Source organism: Physella acuta, unplaced genomic scaffold, assembly GCF_028476545.2.
Source record: "Physella acuta isolate Inbredline_101_S28 unplaced genomic scaffold, ASM2847654v3 ptg000426l, whole genome shotgun sequence".
Classification (NCBI taxonomy): Eukaryota; Metazoa; Mollusca; class Gastropoda; family Physidae; genus Physella; species Physella acuta.
In genome coordinates, this window is record NW_026731945.1 from 207,809 (window position 1) to 230,620 (window position 22,812).

The window sequence follows — 22,812 nt, forward strand, 5'->3', positions numbered from 1 at the left end:
TATTTGCACCCGCCGTCACGTGATCCGGCCTTCATCTGATGTGGCCATTAACTGTATCTTGTTAAACAACTCAACATTTCATTTACAAAAAGGACGGATAAAAAGTATAACTAGTGTTTTTTTTTAATAACGTAAGTACATAACCGTTTTTTTTTAAAATTACTTTGTATATGCTACCTGATTATAAAAATACGAGAATAAGGGGGTCATCCATATATGACGTCACGTTTTTTAATGATTATTTTTTACCTCCACCCCACATCGTCACAAAAAGCCAGACCCCATTCCCTGAATTAACGTCCCACATCAATCTACATCCCCTCACAATTGAAGATTCTTGTTAAAAAAATGTCTTAAACTTTGCACCTATTTTATCCTAAATTATCCTAAATTAATAAATTTATAAGGTTTTGTTACTAAGGTTATTTCTAGAAATGGAATATAAAATGGAAACATACCAATGCAGAAAATACACGGATACGACATCAGCTTATTTTTTTTTATTCGCCTACTGTAAATTTTAGTGATTTTATACTCAGGGTTAGAAGACAACAAACGACTACTATGGATTCGACGTCTCTAGACTTTACACATTCACCGGTAGACAACAGATTAGTTGGGGATGTCAGCAGTTATCAGCAGTTAGAACTTGACATGATAGAAATTCGTCGTCAGAGAGAAATAAACATGGTACGTTTGAAAATATATTATAATAAAATTTAACCATTAGCGTTAAAGGTATGTATACTAAACTTAGTCCTTACACCTCGTATACCATCCACAGGCCAAAAAAGAAGCAGCAGATTTGGACCAGAGTTTTATTCTCGATAAACTGGCCGAGGTTGAACCAGTAGCAGTGACATTCTATGATAAAGCTACAGGAGTAAGTAAATAACATTTTGTATTTATTTCACCGTTGTCAGAATGTTACCGATGCAAATAGATTTTTAAAATGACAATCTCAGTTCTTGAAGTCATATGGTGATTTGATTTAACTTATGCTGGTATTTTAAATATGCGATCCACAAGACTTTCTAGCAAACACTCAGTACCTTATACAAAAACGTAAGGACTTTTAAAAAATTAACTGTATATACAGACTCATATATATATATGTATATATATATATATGTATATATATATATATATATATATATATATATATATATATATATATATATATTTGTGTGTGTGTGTATTGTAACAACGTGTATACGCCAATAGTTGTTGTTGTGAGTTCATTCATGAAAGAATACGACTAACAGTTCTTTAACTTTCAACTTTATTTACATTAATAGATCCACAAGAAATAAGAATGATAAATCCATAGTAGAATAACGACAATCAAAGTACAATCCAGAAACAGAGTGACGTGGTGACGGCTTACATTCTTCTACACAGACACCCTTAGTCCACCTTACTCTCCCCTTTTATACACTTCATTCTCTCCACTTAGTGAGCTCAGTGAGCGATCTCACAAAAAGCATTGAAAAACATGATTAGTCGCTCACACAGTCCTTCCGTTGGCCAGGTACTCGCTACTTTCATACCAGATCATTCTAAATACAATATAAATAAACAATACCCAAAATACAGTGTTACACACACACACACAAACATATATATATATATATATATATATATATATATATATATATATATATATATATATATATACATATATATATATATATATATATATATATATATATATATAAGTAGATAAATATAACAAATGATTAAACAACTAAAATAAAGGAACAAACACGAATAAGCAAGCATACCAAAAGGTATACAAATTTTACAAACTCACAACCAAGCACACGAACACATAAGCACATACAAACGTGATATTTTTATGTCTGCAAACAATAGTCAATGATATAATTTGTCCTGGGGATCAGTTGATCAAAGATATTTAATATTTATTCCTGATCTATTTATCCGAGAGATGTTTTTTATGATATTTTGTCTGAGATCACTTTTCCTGAGATAACATGTCATGAAACCACACACACACACACACACACATATATATATATATATATATATATATATATATATATATATATATATATATATATATATATATATATATATATATATATATATATATATCTATATCTATATATATATATATATCTATATTTGTATATATATATATATATATATATATATATATATATATATATATATATATATATATATATAATTATATATATATATTCGACAGATTGAATTTGATGCTGATGGCAATGAAATATCCAGAACAGAGCAAGAATTTGACAGCGCGGAGGGTCTGTATGCTACTGGTCCGTCGCACTTTGACCCTAATCAACAATGGGGAACCCCCTATGGAGGCGACTCCTACGGAGCTTCACCTTTCAATACACAAGATGCTATAAGCAGGCAACAAGATGCTGCACACAATTCACACAGCATTCCAATTAAAGCTGAGGTGTGTTCAACTAATCAACATGTGTATCTTCACCAACCAATGAATCATCCTGTGAATCAACCGATATATCAACCAGTTAATCAACCAACGAAACAACATGGGAATCAACAGGCTTGTCAACCCGTGCTCCAACCAGTTAACCAACCCATGTATCCACACATGAACCAATGGAACGCCTCACAATATCCACAGAACTTAACACGCCAACCCTACAACAACCAGACGAACGTGTGGTCGACCAACCAGACTAATATGATGATCACGCAACAACCCCTTTCTCTAACAAGCCAACCCACTTATTACGGACAACCACCAGTTTTTGACACAAATCAGGTAATCACAACGTGAACACATACAATTCACATTTGTAACATCAGCTTTCTCTTCTCCACTACCACATTTAGTCATAAATTAGTTTGAAACGATTTGAAACATACATTTGTAGTCAATACAGAGGCGTCGCGAGGCGGGGGCGGGGAGTGTGGACCGTGCCGTGTGACACCAATGTTTAATTAGAGTTAAAAAATATTTTAAGTACATAATGATAATCGCGACAAGAGAGGTGGGCGACACCATGACGTAAACATGCAAAATATAGAGAAAACAATGCTACACCCAGCTGTATTAACAAACGACTATAGAGAAACATCATTAGTATTAAATGTGAATACGTTAACGCTTTTACTCGGGGGGCGGGGGGGGGGGGGATGTCGACACAAACTGCAAAATATACAAAATACACAGAGAAAAAAAAAGGTGGTTGGGGTGACACCATGAGATGCCGTGCCGGAGTCATTATATCTTTTGGCCCTTATAAACGTGTATGGTAATACAATATCTAGTGCACGGGTTCCCAACCTGGGGGTCTTTCAGGGGGGTCGCCAACTGGTATACTAAACCTTAGTAATTTGAAACAAAACATAAATATTTAGAAGAATTTTTGAAATTCGGCTTCATTAACATCACTGGAAATTTAATAGAGAAGAAACAAAGCGCACTGTACACAGTTGTTCTCAGTCACGAATCGATGAAATATTCAAAACTAAATCGTCATTTGAGACTAGTCATTCGGAACACACCAAAAAATATATGGAGTTCTTTCGTCGGTAAGAAGCTAGTTGCAAACGCCAGAAACTTGATCGAACAGGAAGTTTTCACCAGCATTAGTGCAAGCATCAAATGAAGTCGCGATAGAATGTGCCAAGCAAAAAAAAAAAAAAACAATAGGAGAAAATCTCATCAAACGCTGCAAGTACGTAAATGTTAAATAACACATTTTTATTGAAATTAAGCTTTCACCATTGTTTGCTTTTCAAGTTGATAAATCAACAGACGTGAGTTCGCGTTTGCAGTTGCTAGTCTGTGTCTATATTCATGCGGATGATAGCAAAGAAGAGTTGCTCTTTTGTGAAGATAGCATGGAAAAAATAAATACCTTTTTTGAAAGTGGATGATTAAAATGGGTTAAAAAGGCTGTGGTGGTTTGTACGTATGGCGCGCCATCTATGTTTAACTCAAAATCGGGCTTTCAGAAAACAGAAAAGATTTAGCTCCCTAACCACTGCCCTAACCAATCGACATCAAGAGTCAATTGCTAGTATAAGTCATAAATTATATAAAATCTGGAGCCTTCAAAAAACTGAGCAAAAACATTAATATAGATCACGAGGTTCTGCTCTGCTACACTACAGTACGCTGGCTGTCAAACGAAATGTTGTAAATTGTGTTTTTGAATTGAAATCTTAAATCAAATTGTTCTTGGAAGTGCAAAGGAAACAAGACTTTTAGGTATACTTAAAACGGCATAGAGTGGTTGGAGAAAGTATCATACCTAGTAAATGTGTTCGAACATCAAGATAAGCTTAACCTGAAGCTTCAGGGAAAATGAACGAATATTATAACTTTCCATGATATTCTCGGGGCATTTTTATCAAAACTGCAAAATCGGTAAAGAAAATAAATCTTGGAAATATTGTAAATTTGAGAAACTCTACGGTGTGGTAGATGAATCTGATTGTGAGATAATTAAAATTTTGAAAGAAGCGATTTCTGTGCATCTTGAATCTCTTGAAAACGAACTGCATCGCTGTTTCTCTGAGCTGCAAAAAGAAGAATCTGCATTTACGCATTACCCATTCTCTTCTTCCCTTGATGTTGCCAGCATTCCCTATGTATTACAAGATGAATTCTTTAATTTGCAGAATGATTCCGAGTAAGATGAAAAACTGCAGACACAATTTTGGTGTAGTATTCACCATTCCTACCCAAACGTAAAATTGATTGACTTTTCGAGAATATATTTTCATCACTATACTTCGATTAAAAACAAAATTAAGATAATTATAATGACATAGGTTGGCGTTAACAAAAAAAAATTAATTAAAAAGTTAACCACGAAGGTTTAGTGAATAGTATGCACTTTTACTCATGCTATTAAAACAGTTATCAAAAGTAGTTCGTATTGAAAGTCTACTAGAAAATCTTATTTTAGTGCTTATTAATTTCCATACTAATTTCGGCTTTTTAATTCTATGGGGGTCGCGGGTCACTTACTTTTTATAAAAGGGGGTCGCCATTCGAAAAAGGTTGGGAACCACTGATCTAGTGAAACAAAATAATTACAGGAAAAATTGTTCAAATAATATATTACCTATATATATATATATATATATATATATATATATATATATATATATATATATATATATATATATATATATATAAAATGAATTTTTGTTTCGTCCGGGGTGGGAGGGGGGGGGGGGGTTGGGCGTTCTCGGGGAAAGGGTCCCTGACCCCTTCCCCTTAAAAAATAATGTAGGCAGCTGGCGGAAATAGGGGGGGGGGTGGTGAAGGGTGATGGGAGATAACTGGAAAGTGATGAAACAGGAAATGTCAGGTAAATGTAGCTTTACAGTTATATTAGACAACGTATACAAACTGCAACTGATGCTTGAATTGAGAATTGGATGTTCTCGTATGAGATCTAGGATTAATAGAATTATACTTTCTCTTCAGGCTGCGGTGAGTTTTTATTTTGTAATGCCATCGTCATTAAATAGAATATTTGTTTGTATTTCAGGATGTTATGCGGACCGAGTCGTATGGCTGCTACATAGCAATCAGCATCCTTACTATCGTGTTCTGTTGCCTCCCCTTCGGCATCATTGGCTTACGTTTATCAATAAATGTAAGTGATTTATTGGTGTGCTTTCTGTTTACAATGGAGTGAATTCATGCAATGGTTACTGTTTATAATGAACTTAAAATAGTAGTAATGCACTTTAAATTTTTTATTCATTACAATGTAAATATTATTAAGATTATATAATAGATAAAAATATAACTGAATACGCAGATATGCAGTTGTTTTTTTTTTGTGTTTTTTTAACACGTACATCTACGTGTACCCGTATGTGTATGTGTATGTGCATCTGCATGAGTAGTGACAGGGGCATGTGCAAGGTTAAGCAATGGGTAGATATGCTATAGTTATGGTGTATTGGTATGTGTATGTGGGTGTGCTTGTGGATTGGTGTGTATGCAATGAAACATTTTAAAATACCGTACTGTATCCAAGTGAATATAGGATACCTTTGATCACTCAGCATTGTGTGTTCCAGGCTTGTATTTTGTACAGAGATAGACAGTTTGTCGACGCCCAAAATAGTGCCAAAACAGCTTGCAGATTCAACATCTCCGCTTTTGTGATGGGCGTCATTTTATACTGCTCAATGTTAGTATGGTATTTCAGGTATAGATAACTGACTTCGTGAGAATTGTGATAAATGTGTACTGAGGTACACGTTAAAATTATAATTCAGGTCCAACGTGGCAGTAGAATATATATATATTTAATTAATCATCAAATGGAACTGGCAAAAAAGCATTTTCAGACTGCACATTATACAATTTTTTGTCACCCGGTTCGGTCTGCACTCCCTGCCCCGCCCTCGCTACGCCGCCGCTATATATATATATATATATATATATATATATATATATATATATATATATATATATATATATATATATATATATATATATATATATATATATATATATATATATATATATATATATATACATATATAATAGTATATATATATTATAGTATATATATATTATAGTATATATATAATAGTATGTATATATTATAGTATATATATATTATAGTATATATATATATAATAGTATATATATATATATAATAGTATATATATATATATATATATATATATATATATATATATATATATATATATATATACATATATATATATTTATATGTATATACATAACTCTTAAAATTTACAGTGGGCTTATTTCAATAAATTGGTTAATGCTTGCCTTATATATTTAAATTCATTTAATTCATATAATTCAATTTGTTGCATTTACATTTTGTTATTATGACTGTTTACCTACTTCAATGACCAGGCAATGTAAACTGCAATTTTTATAATTGAATAGAATGTTTGCTGTTTTTTATTAATTTAAAAAAAATTAGTTGCTTTTGTTTTGTTAGAAAAGAAAATTCAGACTGAAAATTTCTGTATCACACGCAGGGTCTAACATAAGTCAATACTCGTAACAGCCTTAATGGGACGGTGGCGTCGGATGGTAGAGCATACATCTGCTAACAGAAAGGCTCGAGTTCGAATCTCGGGTTCAAGTCCTTCGAAGTGTCATAATTCACCTAACTGGCTTACGCTGAGGAATGTGTAGGCGGCTGGGCATAGTGCTGACCACTCTATCCCTTTATATGCCGAGGTCACTGAAATAGGTGAAATCTACTTCGCCTACCTAAAACCCGACATGTTTTATTTGGTAATTTAAAAAAAAAAATCTTTACAACTAGGTTACAAAAGCACTCTTTTGATAAAGTGTGTTTTGTTTTCATAATCAATGATTGTGTATTTTAAAGATTTTTATTAAACGTTATGTTTTCCTTTAGATTCTTTGTTTATTACTTCTTATTACTTATAAATTTCAAAATATACATTCTTAGCCGATATTTTAGTTTTTCAAAAACAATTAATACTTTTTTCCAATCAGTTTTTTTTTTAAAATTTTAAACAATTAAAATTATTATTATTCATTTCCGACTTGTAAATAGATTACACACACATTAAAATTATTTGCTTCAAAAACCTTTCAGTAGCTTGCGATCTTTACTCAAAAGAAAATCATCTGACCCTCACGTTATTATATATAGATTCAGCTCTCAGATGTTAACCATTCGTTGACACAACCAGTGTTTCTTTCAGACTTTTTTCTCCGGGGGGAGGGGGGGGGCACTTGCTATTTACGGGGGGGGGGGAGGGGGCGGATAACGGTTTCCAAGTGGGGGGGGGCGGACACTGGGAAAAGTATATGTTTTCTATATAAATTCCATTTCGTTCAGGGGGAAGGGAGCGGTGCTTCCCTGAAGAAATGCATGGAAGAAACACTGGACACAACTAATTCAATACACGGACCGATCAAGCGATCCGTATACACAACCCTACCATCAAACATTTTGCAACCGTAAACATTTTATCAATTACTAATGACAACTTAATATCTAATTACATTGTAAAATTAGATATTCTTGCATTCTCATCAGAGACTAATTTACCTGTAATATTAATGCAATTAAATTGGGTCAAAATCAGTAACAAAATTTCGTCACATCCTCTCGAGAGACAAAAATTTCTACCAACAAAAATACGAACTATAATTTGTAATTGTTTTAAAATGGAAAAACGAGACTTTAGGAACTGGATTTTTGTTATTTAATATGACTGGAAGTATTCAACACTTCGTTTACTTGCATCGTAGCTTAACTCTAGGCTGTATGGCCAGACTACGATACGGTTCACTTGGCTAAAATAAAGTGAAGCTTCATACGCTGAGCTAACTGTACCCCCAGGCAACTTCCGGGTTCAATTTATATAAACACACTCTAGCGTGTTGAATAAACTCATTCAAGCGTTAACGAAAACAAGGTTGTTGCTGGAAAACCAGTTAGGTAGGACACATATTTGTTTTTTTTTTTTAAATTCAGTTATATTTAAGTAACTTTCAATTGAAAGTTATTTACTTTAAACATTGACGATATTAAAACAGATCAATGAATAGACTTTAAAAGATGAGTTGACCACTATTTCTTTTGAAACGTGATATTTTTTCTATAAAGTTGCGACTGAGAGGTATGTATAAGTATGGCATTCATCCATTTGTGACTAACCACCAATATTTGAAACATTTTACAATGTAGTAATTAAATGGTTACTTGAGATTGAACCTTAAAAAAAACGCATCTATGTTTTAGTATTTATCAAACAAATTTAATTTTTTTGTGATGATCGAAATGTGCGTACTTTAACTTATTAACTATCCCCTTACGGAAACTGTTTTACAGCCTTTTGTAGCGAATGGCTGCATATTTACCCCTCTTCCACCCACTCCCGCCTATACTTCGTATATCTATCTCCTCCCCATACCCAGTGGCGTAGGCAGGGGGGGGGCATGGACCCCTCTGTAAAATCAAATGTATTGTCATAATACCACTGCTACTTATTTAAATCTATTTCTGAATCAGTAAACATGTATAATTGAATATGTATGTTTGGAACAGTCATCTAAAAACTGACGCTATGTTCACTCTGAGTTGCTTAGTTTCCCCGCCCCTCCACCTCAACACAACAATTGTGTAGAGAGATAATTAATGTCACACCTAGGTATACGCTGGGTTGGATAAATGACCTAAAGTGACAGGACAGTGGTGAATGAAGTTGACCCCCCCCCCCCCCACACACACACAACACACCCCGAACTGATCTGTTAAGTACATTTGGGAGAATGCGTAATGAAAGACCGATACTTTAGTTAAATGTAGACTATTATTCAGAATGTTTTAACTTTTATATTGAAAAGCGTGGTTTTATACCAATTCTCATTCTGAAAAATTTCATTATGTTGTAATACTTTAGCATTTATGACGATAATATTTTTAATTCTGATTGTAGACAACATATTTTTTTGTAAAAACGAAAAGTTTAAGCTACCTTATTACATTCTAAAGTAATTATTGATTTGTTTTGACATTTATAATTAAATGTGTAGACATACACATATTTATATTAAGAGAATGATTAATTCCTCTACTTTGCTTGTCATAACTAATGTCGCAAGAATTATTATGTATTTTTACTTTCTCGTATATACGAAGTATAGAGAAAGTATTGTAATCGTGCAAAAAAAAAATCGAGATTTTTACAAATCTCGACGTTTTACACCTCACAGATACGGAAAAACATAATTTTGCAATCTTGTCCGTATGTCTGTGTGTCTGTGTGTCTGTCTCTGTGTGTGTGTGTGTGTGTGTGTGTGTGTGTGTGTCTAAACACGATAACTTGTGTACAGTTACAGTTAGGTTGATGAAATTTCATATATAAGTATTTTATCAAAATCGTAGATCCATATCAACTTTTGAGCGATTTCCGATAACCGGAAGTGGTACTTTTTCTACTTTGAATTTTTCAAAAGCCTATAACTTGAGTACTATTTCAGATAGATAAATGAAATTTCACCTGTAAGTTAAAGATCTAATTCTCTACCTTCTGTCAAATTTTGAGTAGTTTCCGTTGACGGGAAGTACTAATTTACGCTATTTCCGATTTCTCAAAAACGCATCTAAATTTATAAAGTACTAATAATATTGCGCACCATTATGAACATCTTTATTCGGCGTTCGCTTGGTGCGCAATACTTTTTTCTATGAGATTCTATTCTATTTTAAAAAGTTTAAGTATTTAAAATGGATAAAAAATCATAACTAGATCTATATCCCGAGTTCCCATCCCCTGTTGTTTTATATAAGAATATTCGAGAAAGTTTAGGGGAGATCACTCCCGGTTTATTTGTTTTGTCGGCCTATATTGCGTGTTTTTTTCTTATTTCTTAAGAGTGCTACTTTTAATTTATTTTACATCATAGCGAAGCAATGACACACAGTTAGTATATATATATATATATATATGTATATATATATATATATATATATATATATATATATATATACATAAATTATATATATATATATATATATATATATATATATATATATATATATATATATATATATATATATATATATATATATATATATATATATATAAATAGACCTATATATATATATATATATATATATATATATATATATATATATATATATATATATATATATATATATATATATGATGGAACGAATTTGAACCAACCCCCCCCCCCCCCATGAGACGATCCTGGCTACGCCACTCCCCATACCGACTCCGCCTCAAGCTCTCTTGATTTTAATTTTTGTCTCTAGCTCTCTTGATTTTAATTTTTGTCTCTAGCTCTCTTGATTTTAATATTTGTTAAATCCTATCTCCCACATAATCAACCCTCAGGAATACATTTCTCAGACCTCTCATCTGATCATGGGGTTATGTAACAGATACACAACACAGCACACACTAGACCTCTCAGCAAAGCCTCGTGTACGTGTGTACATGGATAATGTACACGACACACAAGCTCGGCATCGCAGTCGAGTCTCTCTTGGTACATACGTAGCTGAGCGCTGTACACTGTACAGGTCACGTTTTAAATAATTCATGGAATAATCCTGTTCATCTATTCATGAGCTGTGTAAACGGCATGTTTACACAGCATCGAGTCTACAGATTTACACTATTCCATGTCTACAGCTTTACACATTCCCATGTCTACAGCTTTACACGTTCCCATGTACACATCTTTATACATTCCCATGTCTACAGCTTTACACATTCCCACGTACACATCTTTACACATTCCCATGTCTACAGTTTTACACATTCTCAGGTCTACAGATTTACACCTTCCCATGTCTACATATGTTCACCTTCCCAGGTTTACGGGTTTACCCATCCACAAGTCAACTTGACAACTTTACACGGTCAAACGCGTCATTTCTAAACACGCTAAATAATATTTCGGTGAAATGTGTTTAGGTTTTGGTTTCAAATGTATATTTTTCTATTTGGATACGTTACTTGCTTACATTGAGTATGGACTGTATAGTAAACACTTATATTACTAGTGCACTTTACTGTACGTACACATGCAAGGCATGCGTTTATTGACATCCTGTTTATACCCCATGCCTACCTGGCCAGTAGCAAGGTGACTAACTTTCCAAATGTGACCTACTTCGGATCATACGTGTGTTGTTTTAAAGGTCGATAATTGCATTATTTAAACCTCAGCCGGTAGGATGACGTATCAACGCAATACAGAGATAGAAAATTGTATCAATAATACTCACATAATAAACACATTGTCGCCGTCTGAAAGAGAAACATTATAGTACTAGAGATTAATTTAGGTTTTTGATTCGAAGGGTAGGGCGAAAAGCTTAAAGAAATCGTTATCTTGCAGTCTAGTATATTTTCAGGTATTTTATTAGAGGTTGGGGAGGTGGGGTTGGGGGTAGGGATGGTGGCGGTGGGGTTAGCGGAGGTGGGGGTAGGGATGGTAGAGGTGGGGTTGGTGGAGGTTGTGGTAGGGATGGTGGCGGTGGAGATTGTGGAGGGGGGTGTACGGAGGGTGGCGGTGGGGTTAGGGATGGTGGCGGTGGGGTTGGTGGAGGTGGGGGTGGGGGTAGGGATGGTGGAGGTAGCGGTGGGGTTGGTGGAGGTGGGGTAGGGATGGTGGCGGTGGGGTTGGTGGAGGTGGGGGTAGGGATGGTGGAGGTGGGGTTAGTGGAGGTGGGGTTAGTGGAGGTGGGGGTAGGGGTAGGGATGGTGGTGGTGGTGTTGGTGTTGGTGGAGGTGTGGGTAGGGATGGTGGTGGTGGTGTTGGTGTTGGTGGAGGTGGGGGTAGGGATGGTGGAGGTGGGGTTAGTGGAGGTGGGGCTAGGGATGGTAGAGGTGGGGTTGATGGAGGTGGGAAAAGGGGGAGGTGGTGGTGGTAGAGGCAAAGCAAGCTTTGACATGGATCGGGGGAGGCGCATTAAAAATATCTAGAACACGTGGTTACATTTTATATTTTCTATATACATTATATTTTTATTTAGTCCGGGTAGTGGCGGTGTACGAGCTCAAAAGAGGGGTAGGGGGGGGCGGTACGCAAAGAGATGCATGATACAAACCGACTGCTGGTTGACGTGTATTGGCTAATAAACATAGTACATTTACATCAACTAATACTGAGGTATTATTGCAAGTCATATTTTATCTTACTGGATGCAAAGTATGTCCGAGGACTGGCTAAAAAAGAAATTGTTTCGTTAGATTGTCAGTTTTTTCTTCGTGTACAAAACAAGTGAATAAATTGAATGTATGAAACGGGTGTATGAAATAAATGCATGAAACGAATGTATGAAACAAGTTTATGAACAGAGTTTCTTCCAGGCATCTCTTCGGGGGGGGGGGGGGGGCCTGCCCCCCCCCCTCGAAGAAAGTCTACCGCCCCCCCCCCCCCCCGAACGAAATAAAATTCATATAGAAAATATATACTTTTAACATTGTCCGCCTCCCCGAAAAAAGTCTACCGCCCCCCACCCCCCCCCCCCCGAAAATTTCAAGTGAGAAAAAAGTCTGGAAGAAACACTTTTTTTTCTAAATCGAATGTATAAATCAATGTATGAAACAAGTTAATGAAATGAATGTACTAAACAAGTGTATGAAACGAATGTATGAAACAAATGCATGAAACAAGTGTATGCAACAAGTGTATGAGACGAATGTATGAAACAAATGTATGAAACAAGTGTATGTGACGAATGTATAAAACGATTGTATAAAACGACTGTGCCCTTTAACACGCAGTGAAGCAGAACCGGTACCGGTTAAATTTTCAGTTCAATAAACAACACCTAAAAATAATAATGTTATTCATTGTAGTGTTTTCTTTTTCCAAACATTGAAAATTTTAAAATGTACCAATTAGTATAGAAAAATATATATAATTACTAGATACAGCATACAAAAAAAAAAAAAAACACATTTAATTTAATTGGTACCTTTACCAATGGGGTTGGGGATAATTAGGTCGGCTAGAAGGAAGCTTAACCTGACAAGGTGAATCTATTGTATAAGCTACATCCTGTTTTAAATATTACCACATATTCTTGATCTAACACGGTTGTGTCTTGGTAAACAGCTCGACATTTCTGTTATACAAAATGAACAAGTAGCATGACTACTTTGTAAAAAAACGGTAAGTAGTCTATATAATATAAAATAATTATACAGCCGATTTTAATTTTAAAAAAAAAACATAAAAATATTTTTATTACAGTGTGTAGTTTACGGATACACATGCGATGGGCTTTTGTTAGTTTAATTGAATACTGAAAGTGAAAGTTTATTTAAATGGAATTTCAACAGAAGTGAGAGCAAAATGTTCTGTCTATGATTGCATACAATAATTATTCATCATCGTCTTTCCCGTTAGTGCCCAATACTCATGGGTCAGATGAAGTAGAGTATATTTGTTGCAAATACCTCCTCAAACAATGGGATAATGTGGTCAGTACTATGTCCAGCCGCTTTTGTTTCCCTATCATGAGTTAAGTACCCATAAAAGCTGGGTGGACTGAGAGACGTTCGGCTGACTTATACCCTCGAGACTTACAGGTTAGCATGTTAGGGAGAGTAACGTGGCTGGGGATTATAGTCGGGTATTCAATGTAATTCGAAATTTTAATAAATCTCGATGTTTAACGCCTACCTGAGCTTGAAAAACTTAGTTTTGAAATTTCGGCTGTATTTCTGTTTTTTTGACACGATAACTTTAGCTATATCAAAGAAAAGTCACTAATACACACTATCGAAAACTAACTTCTACATCTACTTTTGAGTGATTTGATATAAACGGTTATGGTACTTACTTTTCTTCCTGTTTTTTAAAGACAATAACTTGAGTACAGTTTAAGTTAAATGGGCGATATTTTGCTAGTGAATATTACATTGTATATGCAGATTTAAGTTAAATTTTTAAAAATATCCAGTAAACTGAAATAGTACTTTACTGTATTTTGTAGGAACACAAAAGCAAGAGTAATGTTTTTATTTAGGTACACGACATTTCATACATAAATATAAGATCTTGTATTTGTAATACTTTCAACTTTTTAATGAACTCTAATATCCGGAAGTGGTACTTTACACTATTTCTAGTTTCTAAATCACTCTTAACATGAGTACTTTTTTAGGTAGATAGATGAATTTGCTAACGTAGGTATAAGATCTTATTCACTGGTTTCATCAATATAGTAAAGGATTTCTGTCTGGTCCACTTATGTAGTACTTTAGGCTATTTTTGGTTTCTCAAAACACATGAGGATGTATCCATCTTATGCTCTCTGTCTATCGGCCGTCTTGGACGGAAACTTGCTTGCAAAACTTTCGATCACTTCTACCGAACCTATGTCTTTCACACGTTTCATACTCGATGACAATGCATTGTGACATATATTGTTGCTTAATTAAATGTTTAGTTATACTTTTAAAAGTTAGCAAACATTGTCCACTCTTGTTTACATACATTGTTTGCGCTAACTTGGTGCACAATTCTTTTTTTAACGCGATTCTAATTCTATTGTACTTTAAATATTATTATGTAATCTACCAGAGAGTTTAGGAGAGATAACTCACGTTTTGTTACGTTATGTGTGAGGAACATATCGGGTACTTCGTCCACACACCACGGCCAAACTTTGATTCGTTTAATGTGGGAAGCTTTTGCTTTTGTTTTCACGAGTCCATGATATGAGGAATAAATAGCTATATATAGCTTGAAGAATAAACATAGGTCAGTGAGAACAATCAAAGCGCAACAACCTCGACAGTTGTGTCAGAGCAAAATATTTTGAGTTATGGATTTTTAAAGAAAACTTTCATACTGTTGTGAAACTCATATTTTATAAATAGATATTTATAAAGTTAGTTACCCTTTTGAAGGTTTGGCGGGCATTAGGGTAGACAATTTAGAGTTTATTTGCTTCTGTGCCATCGGTATACAGAGGGGAAATGTGGACAGTTATATGCTGCCTTTACGGAGTGGTCTAGCGGTAGAGAGCTGGACTGCTAACCCGTAAGTCTCGAGTCGGTAGAACTTCCCTGAGTCCACCCAACTCTGATGGGTACCTAACTCATGTTAGGGAGAGTAAAGGCGGCTGGGCATAGTGCTGACCACACTATCTCTTCATATGCCGAGGTCACAGAAACAAGTGAACTCTACCTCACTTGCCCTGTAGACCGTCAGGTTTGAAAAGGGAACTTTACTTTACCACACAAGAATCTGGTACCCAGATTATATACTAGCTGCAAAAGCCTGTCTGATGATAAGCACATTTTTCTTTAAAATATTATATTTTGTTTGAGTCTTAGTTTCTTAGTTACCAATTCATGCAAAAAACTTGGAATGATGAAATGATAAATTTGTTAACCAGATTTAATGATAGCAATAAAAACTGAGTGAATTATTAACTTATTCATGTTTATATCCATACAGATAGACAAACTTAGCCAATTATCGTATTAGCTGCACTTAACAGCACTCCCGCCATGTCCACCCCCAACCTTATGCCACCCCATCTTCACACACTAATTCCCTACCACCACATTTAAACATACCATTTTCATAGTCAATCAAATCAATATTGTTAAAATTTTCCCTAGTTAGTGTTTCGCTGTTTTTCAATTAATAGAATGTTGAAGCAGTTTGCCAAAAAAAAAAAAATAACTAAGACTGCAATATCTAACACACATATCTTCTTTTTAATCCTGTTCGTGCCCAAGACACAAGGGGCAGATGAAGTAGAGTTCATCTGATACATTCTTCTTCTTCTTCTTCTTCGTTCTTAATTATAAGATACATTGACCTCGGCATATTAAGGCATAGTGTGGTCAGCACTATGCCCAGCCTCTTTTTTTTTCCTTAACATGGGTGGACTCAGGGACGTTCCACAGATTTGAACCCGGATTCGAACTCTCGACTCTCGACCACGCCGACCCCAAAAAACACACTTATAAGCAAAGTTTTAAAAACAAATTCTCTCTTTTTTTTCAGAAAATACAAAACCAACTACAGTCAGATTTCACCACTAAACGTAACGTAAATAAGTGCTTACATAATTATTTTCAATCTAATAAGATTTGTCAGTGTTTATTACTACGTGTCAGTGTTTATCACTACGATCAAAGCTAGAAATGGAGCATGAAATGGGAAGATACCAATTTGGAGAACACGCTTATAGGACAGGAGGGAATTTCGAGTCGCCAACCGTACCGTCTGCTGATATGTACCTGGGAGGCAACATGCGATACCAAATGCCATCTAACACTACAGCGGATCATGCGTTTTTATACGGTTTTAGTTCACTAGCGCAGAACACAACCGATAGGTATGGAGAGACGTATCAACAGTCACATCGTGACCAGAACAGAACCGATAGGTATGAAGAGACGTATCAACAGTCACATCGTGACCAGAACACAACAGATAGGCGTGGCGACAGGTATCAACAGTCAAATCGTGACGTAAAAGAAATTCGCCGTCAGAGGGAAATAAACAAGGTACATTTTTTTACATTTACCACTTGATATCATTAGGCGTGGCCTAAGCGGTGGAGCGCTAGGCTGCTTATCCGAAGTTCTTGAATTTGAATCCGGGTTCAAATTAGCTCTTTTGGGTACCTAACTCATGTTAGGGAAAGTAAAGGCAACTGGGCAAAGTGCTTAACACAAATTCGCTTTAGTATGCCCATTGGATCGCTACGTTTTAAAGAGGATTCATTGCTTTTACTTGATATTAATGTAATGAAATATCTTTAAAATTAACAATTTCATTAGATCGAGTAAGTAACGGCGTAGGCAAATGTTAGAGCGTTTCGCTGCAACCCGAAGGTCTCGTGTTCGGATCTTAGTTAGAACGTGTGACTGATGGGTACCTGACTTACCATTGGGAAAGTAAAGCCGCTTTTGGTGAAGAGCTGACCATAGTATCCCTCTATAAGCAGAGGTAAAAAAAAACATATTAACTACTCCATGTACTCAATGGGGTGATAGTTCTGAAAAGGAACTATATTAACTTTCGTACTCTGTCGACAGGCCAAAAAAGAAGCAGCAGATTTGGACCAGAGTTTTATTCTCGAAAAACTGGCCGAAGTTGAACCAATAGCAGTGACATTTTACGATAAAGCTACAGGCGTAAGTACAAAAAAATAATTTAAGAAATTTTTTTTTAAAAATTAAAAAAATAATAATAGATTTTTTCCAATGTAAAACACTTTTAAAATATTTTACAAAAAGTAAAGTTTACATTTTTTCGTAACCTTATCAACTATTGCTGCTTACTGATATTTTGCGTTTGCTTATGTCGGTGCTTTTCGTTTATGAGCTGTAGGACTGTCTAAAGACATAAAGTACGCTAACTTAATTCACACTGGCTTGATTTTTGTTTTATAAATATGTGTCATATATGTGTGTGTGTTGAACAGATTGAATTTGATGCTGAGGGCAATGAAATATCAAGAAGTCAAGTCGATGAAGACATCAATCAGGATATACAGGCCACTGATAGCCAACAGCTTGTCAATACACATCATTGGGGAAGCGCCTATGGAGCTTCACCGTTTAATCCACACTCCAGCCTATTTAACGTTGGGGTTTATCCAACTAACCCAGGAGCGTATCCTTATCAGCCCATGAACCAACCTGTAAATCCACAAATCAACCAATGGAACGGGACACATTATCCACTGGATCTAACCATCCAACCCGACAACAAAGGGAACACCGTGTGGTCGACCAACCAGTCCAACCAGATGATCACACAACAACCCATTCCGCTTACAGCCCAGCACAATTTTTACGGACAGATACCAGTAACTGCCACACAACAGGTAATCACGATCAGAGTTTCTTTTTTTAGGAGTAACCCCCCCCCCCCCACCCCTAGGGAGGATATCTACCTCCTCCCCTTCCCGGGCGAAATAGAAATAACATACAGGTTATATAGAAATGCTACCATTAAACATTTTCCGACCCCTCCTTACGCAGGAAATATAAGCTTGCCCCGAAAGTTTCAAATCGCTCTCTGCATCATGATCCGACCAATATCCATTGACATTCGTGGCATTAACTTACCATGGTTCTATACAAACCCCAATTTATTTAAAGGTTTTGTATCCATACATACTTTTTTTTTTTAAATGTATTTTTAGTACTACATCGGGACTGTGTTTTCCTGGCTCGGAAAAAAACTTAGTTTTACAATTTCGTCTGTATATCTGTGTGTCTGTGTGTGTCTGTCTGTGAACACGATACTTTGAGTACCGTTCCAGTTATGTTGACGAAATGTCCTGTATTTATATCAGATGTGTAGTTTATATAAACCTGTGAACGTTTTCCCATATCCGGAAGTGGTACTAACTCAACTTCCGTTTTCTGAAATGCGAATGACTTGAGTACGGTTTAAGTTAGGTGGACGAAATTTCACATATAAATAATACATTGTATGCGCATGCTCGTCAAGTTTTCAACTTATTTCCGGTTACTTGAAGTTCTACTTTACCGTACTTCCAAGTGAAGACTACAACTTGAGCACTGTTCCAGGTAATTAGATGAAATTTCGTATAAAAATTTCAAGATCTTATAATTGGATTACTTTCAATGTTTTAGTGACTCACGCTAATCTATAACATAAAACATACATAACTTGAGTACCGTTTCAATAAAGGTTACGAAATTAGGAGCGAATTATTTTTTTTTACATGTGATTATATTTAAAAAAAAATGTAAGATACGAGAAAGTGTAGGATATAATACTCCCTCTTTATTGAACATACAATTTATGATCAGTAGGTTTCTTTCTGTAACTAATAAAAAATTATTTCCCCCTTCCTAAAAACTAACTGTAAGAAGCTAGCCACCCTCGACTAACAGTGTACCGCCAACAGCAAGCATGTGATCGCAAGTGCTTGAATATTATTATCTCACCTTTATTTTGAATTGTCTAATTTAACGTCTAATTAGATTTAGATTGAGATATCATTTTATTGTCATCACTAAAAAAGTATATTATGGAAAGTTAAAAGGAAATCGCTGCATTAAAAAAAGGTTCAAATTTGAATGACCAGATTTACTACTAACCCACAAACGGGAGCCAAGCGTTTTCCCGAAAACGACTTACCCGATTGCCGTTTGCGAGTGACTTTCTAACATTATTCGCATTCAGGCAATCGTCCATTTGGGTATTTGTCGCATTCGGGCAAGTGCTCATTCGATAAAACGGCCTTTGGCCAAACGGCATTTAGGCAAGCTTCTTTCGGGAATTTGTCGTAGACTCCCAACACACAGACTTGCTGAATTAAATAAATTCTTATTATGAAATGAATCAACTATACACTCAAAATTTTGAAAATTTGGTACACTATTTTTACAAGGTTTCTTGATTTACTTGACTGAGTCCTCTTTGCTCCTTACGGAACACAGAGTCTCCACCATTTCCTTCCATTCATCCGATTCTTGGCAATTAATTTTTTCCTCCTCATCGAGCAAAAAAATATGTTTTTTTTTCAGAATAATCTGGAAACTGTCCCTATACCTGACTACGTTTGTTGCAGTATTTTTACTGCTATGTGCTGCTGTTTACTTCTAGGCAGTTGGGCCCTTTACTATGCGAAGACGGTAAGTTTCAGTGATTGAGCTGTTAATTTTAACAGCGTAACGATACAATAATTTATCCCGGACATATAGACAAGATTGCAAAATTATGTTTTTCCGACTCAGGGAGGTGTAAAACGTCGATTTTTGCAAGATTGCAATACTTTCTCCATACTTAGTATACGAGAAAGTAATAAAATCCAAGATGGCGGCCATCACCATGGCAAAAGAAATTCATTTAATTTTTTTTTTAGACTGAACTCTTAGAGTTATAACTATATGCTAAATATGATAGCATTAGGTTTAGAAGCTAATTTTGGTATCACCCGCCCGTGCAAAACGTTTTCATATTTTATGGAAACGTATTAGTATTTAATTATAAATATTACCAAAAATCAATAATATTAAATTATACGGAACAGTTAGCAGAATAGTAAAAGCATCTATTGTTTCTGAAAGTGTTCAAATGGCTCTCTAAATAATTGTTTACATTTTTTTTTTAAATTTTCGAACGAAGGAGTTAACGTTATAAAGAAAATAAAGTGTTATTGTCTCCTTTGAACCTAAATAAGTACATTAATTAACCCTTGACATTTCTGTATCTAGGCCAATCGTGAGAACCAGGAGCGGCAGTTCCTGAAAGCCAGACAAAGTGCCACCAGATCCTGTATGCTGAACGTAGCTGCCATCATTATAGGGCTGGCTTGTTACGGCATCATCGCTTACGTTACATACCTAAAAGTCAAGAGATAAAACTGAGCCAAGTCATTGTGTTTGTTCTTTGGTTACTTTTTGCTTAGGTCTGGAACGGTGCGATCAATAAACACAAGCTAAATAAAACTGCAGCAGTAGCTGGTATGGTCCTTGTATATCTCTTGGCTGGTTTGTGTTCTTTAAGTAGCTTGGAGTAATAAAAAATATGCTTACACCAGGGGTCGGCAACCTGCGGCTCGCGAGCTGCATGCGGCTCTTTTAACGTCCAGATGCAGCTCTCCAGCTCCTTGCACAAATATTAATAATTATATAATTTCCTTTTTTATTGGACAGTGGGGTACGACTTTACCCTGCGTTCAGTGGGATGGAAGATAAGCCTTATGAGAACCGTACGATGGAAGCGTACGATGCAAGTTATTCAAACCGATATCCAAGCCAGCTAGTCGGCATTTGCCGTGTTGAGGCCTGACTGGCTAATGGGAGACACCTCCTGAGCCGGTGATATCCGTAAAGAAAAAAATAAAATAAAAATTAACAGCTTCTAAAGTGGATTGAGATAGTCCTAGAATAATATTATTTGATTACTAATTTTACTATACTGCCAAAACATGTCTATGTTTTTATACGAATAAATATTATTTCATATTTAAAGCTATTTATTTTAAATAAAAAATCAAATTTATTTACCTAATCCTAATCAAATACCAAAATATTGAACTAAAAATTGTGGCTCTTCAAAAACTGGGAAATTTTGTAAATTGTAACTTTTGGCTCTTGCGTATCAAAAGGTTGCCAACCCCTGGCTTACACGATTGGCCAATATTTCTGTAGGACTGGCAGCCTGTTTACAGTCAAGAATAATAGGCTTGAAAAGCTGGCCCAAAATGGTTCCCAAAGCTTGTTGCCAGAAAGCATATTTCTCAACCAAAATTGAATATTTTATAACATTTGTGTAATATGTACAAAATGACTTCCGGTTTTATTAAGGCTAGAAATATTCTAAAAAATAATTACTATTAATATAATAGTAATTTAGCAAACACTTTTATTTTTAAATTTGATTAATAGAGTTAGTGTGTTGTGGTGAAAGGGGATGTTTTATTATTTAATATAAATAAACTAAAAGGTATAGGCCTACCCCATTGACCGCCAATGTGTAGTATTTTAGCATGATTACACAGACTTTTTATGCCTATTATGATATTAATAACTGTTCTTATAGTGTAATCATATTTCAAACTTACAAGAATTCCAGTTTCCTTTGATTCATGACTGATTTAAATATCGTAAAATACTTTTATATTTCATGGAAATGAAATAAAGAAAGCTTAATAATTGCAGATGTTTTGTAATTTATATGCGAAATGTGTTTATACTTTGCAAATTTTCTAGATTTTTTTTAGAGTAGAAGTTGCATATTTGTTTTATTCGTTTATATTTTGCAAGAGAATAGTTTTAGAATAATAAATAATGGTAAATAATTGTACATTTTTTGCTCGATTCAGTTCTTCTTTGATGATGTGTTATTATTTTAAAAAAGAAAGATTAGTGTATATTTAAAATAAAAGATCTATTCCTAAAATTGTGTCAGATTGCATGATGGTCTGATGATGATGACAGAATAAACACAACCATTTATAAATGGCACTCTGCTTATAGTTAGCAACTATACTAAAACAATCGTACTTGATGAGTTAACTATACCATCCAAATAGCTTTGACTGAGACCGACTACTTGTCACTTCTTCTTTTGGCTTGCTTCACCGTTAAATTTCATATTTAAATATAGTAGACTTTACTATACCTTCAGGTATACATACATATGTTTATTTTCATTCAGCTCGCAAAGCATATTTGTTTTTTACACTGTTTACGTATTAGATATTGTTTTAGTTTGATTGTAAAATAAATGACGGCGTGGTGGGCTCTCCAATGTCATGGGGAGGGGAGGTGTTC

The 22,812-nt window shown here is 35.0% G+C and overlaps 2 protein-coding genes across 6 annotated transcripts; both read left to right on the forward strand.

Moving 5' to 3' along the window:
• The first annotated feature begins 77 nt into the window (after nt 1–77).
• On the forward strand, nt 78–22,414 carry LOC131942769 (uncharacterized). Of its 5 annotated transcripts, XM_059302695.1 has the most exons (7): nt 8,484–8,652; nt 16,547–16,892; nt 16,995–17,052; nt 17,587–17,685; nt 17,976–18,380; nt 20,059–20,166; nt 20,749–22,411. In XM_059302695.1, exons 2-7 carry the CDS (start codon nt 16,687–16,689, stop codon nt 20,893–20,895), a joined length of 1,023 nt encoding a protein of 340 aa, XP_059158678.1. In that variant the 5' UTR covers nt 8,484–8,652; nt 16,547–16,686; the 3' UTR covers nt 20,896–22,411. The 5 variants fall into 5 exon arrangements, with proteins under 5 accessions (XP_059158679.1, XP_059158677.1, XP_059158678.1 ...); XM_059302696.1 differs by lacking the exons at nt 8,484–8,652; nt 16,547–16,892; nt 16,995–17,052; nt 17,587–17,685 and adding exons at nt 78–131; nt 540–690; nt 785–883 and having other exon boundaries at nt 20,749–22,414; XM_059302694.1 differs by lacking the exon at nt 8,484–8,652 and adding an exon at nt 8,428–8,471 and having other exon boundaries at nt 16,547–17,052; nt 20,749–22,410.
• Nucleotides 2,520–6,418, forward strand: LOC131942772 (uncharacterized). Its single transcript, XM_059302699.1, has 3 exons — nt 2,520–2,791; nt 5,541–5,648; nt 6,082–6,418. Exons 1-3 carry the CDS (start codon nt 2,606–2,608, stop codon nt 6,220–6,222), a joined length of 435 nt encoding a protein of 144 aa, XP_059158682.1. The 5' UTR covers nt 2,520–2,605; the 3' UTR covers nt 6,223–6,418.
• Nucleotides 22,415–22,812: the final 398 nt, after the last annotated feature.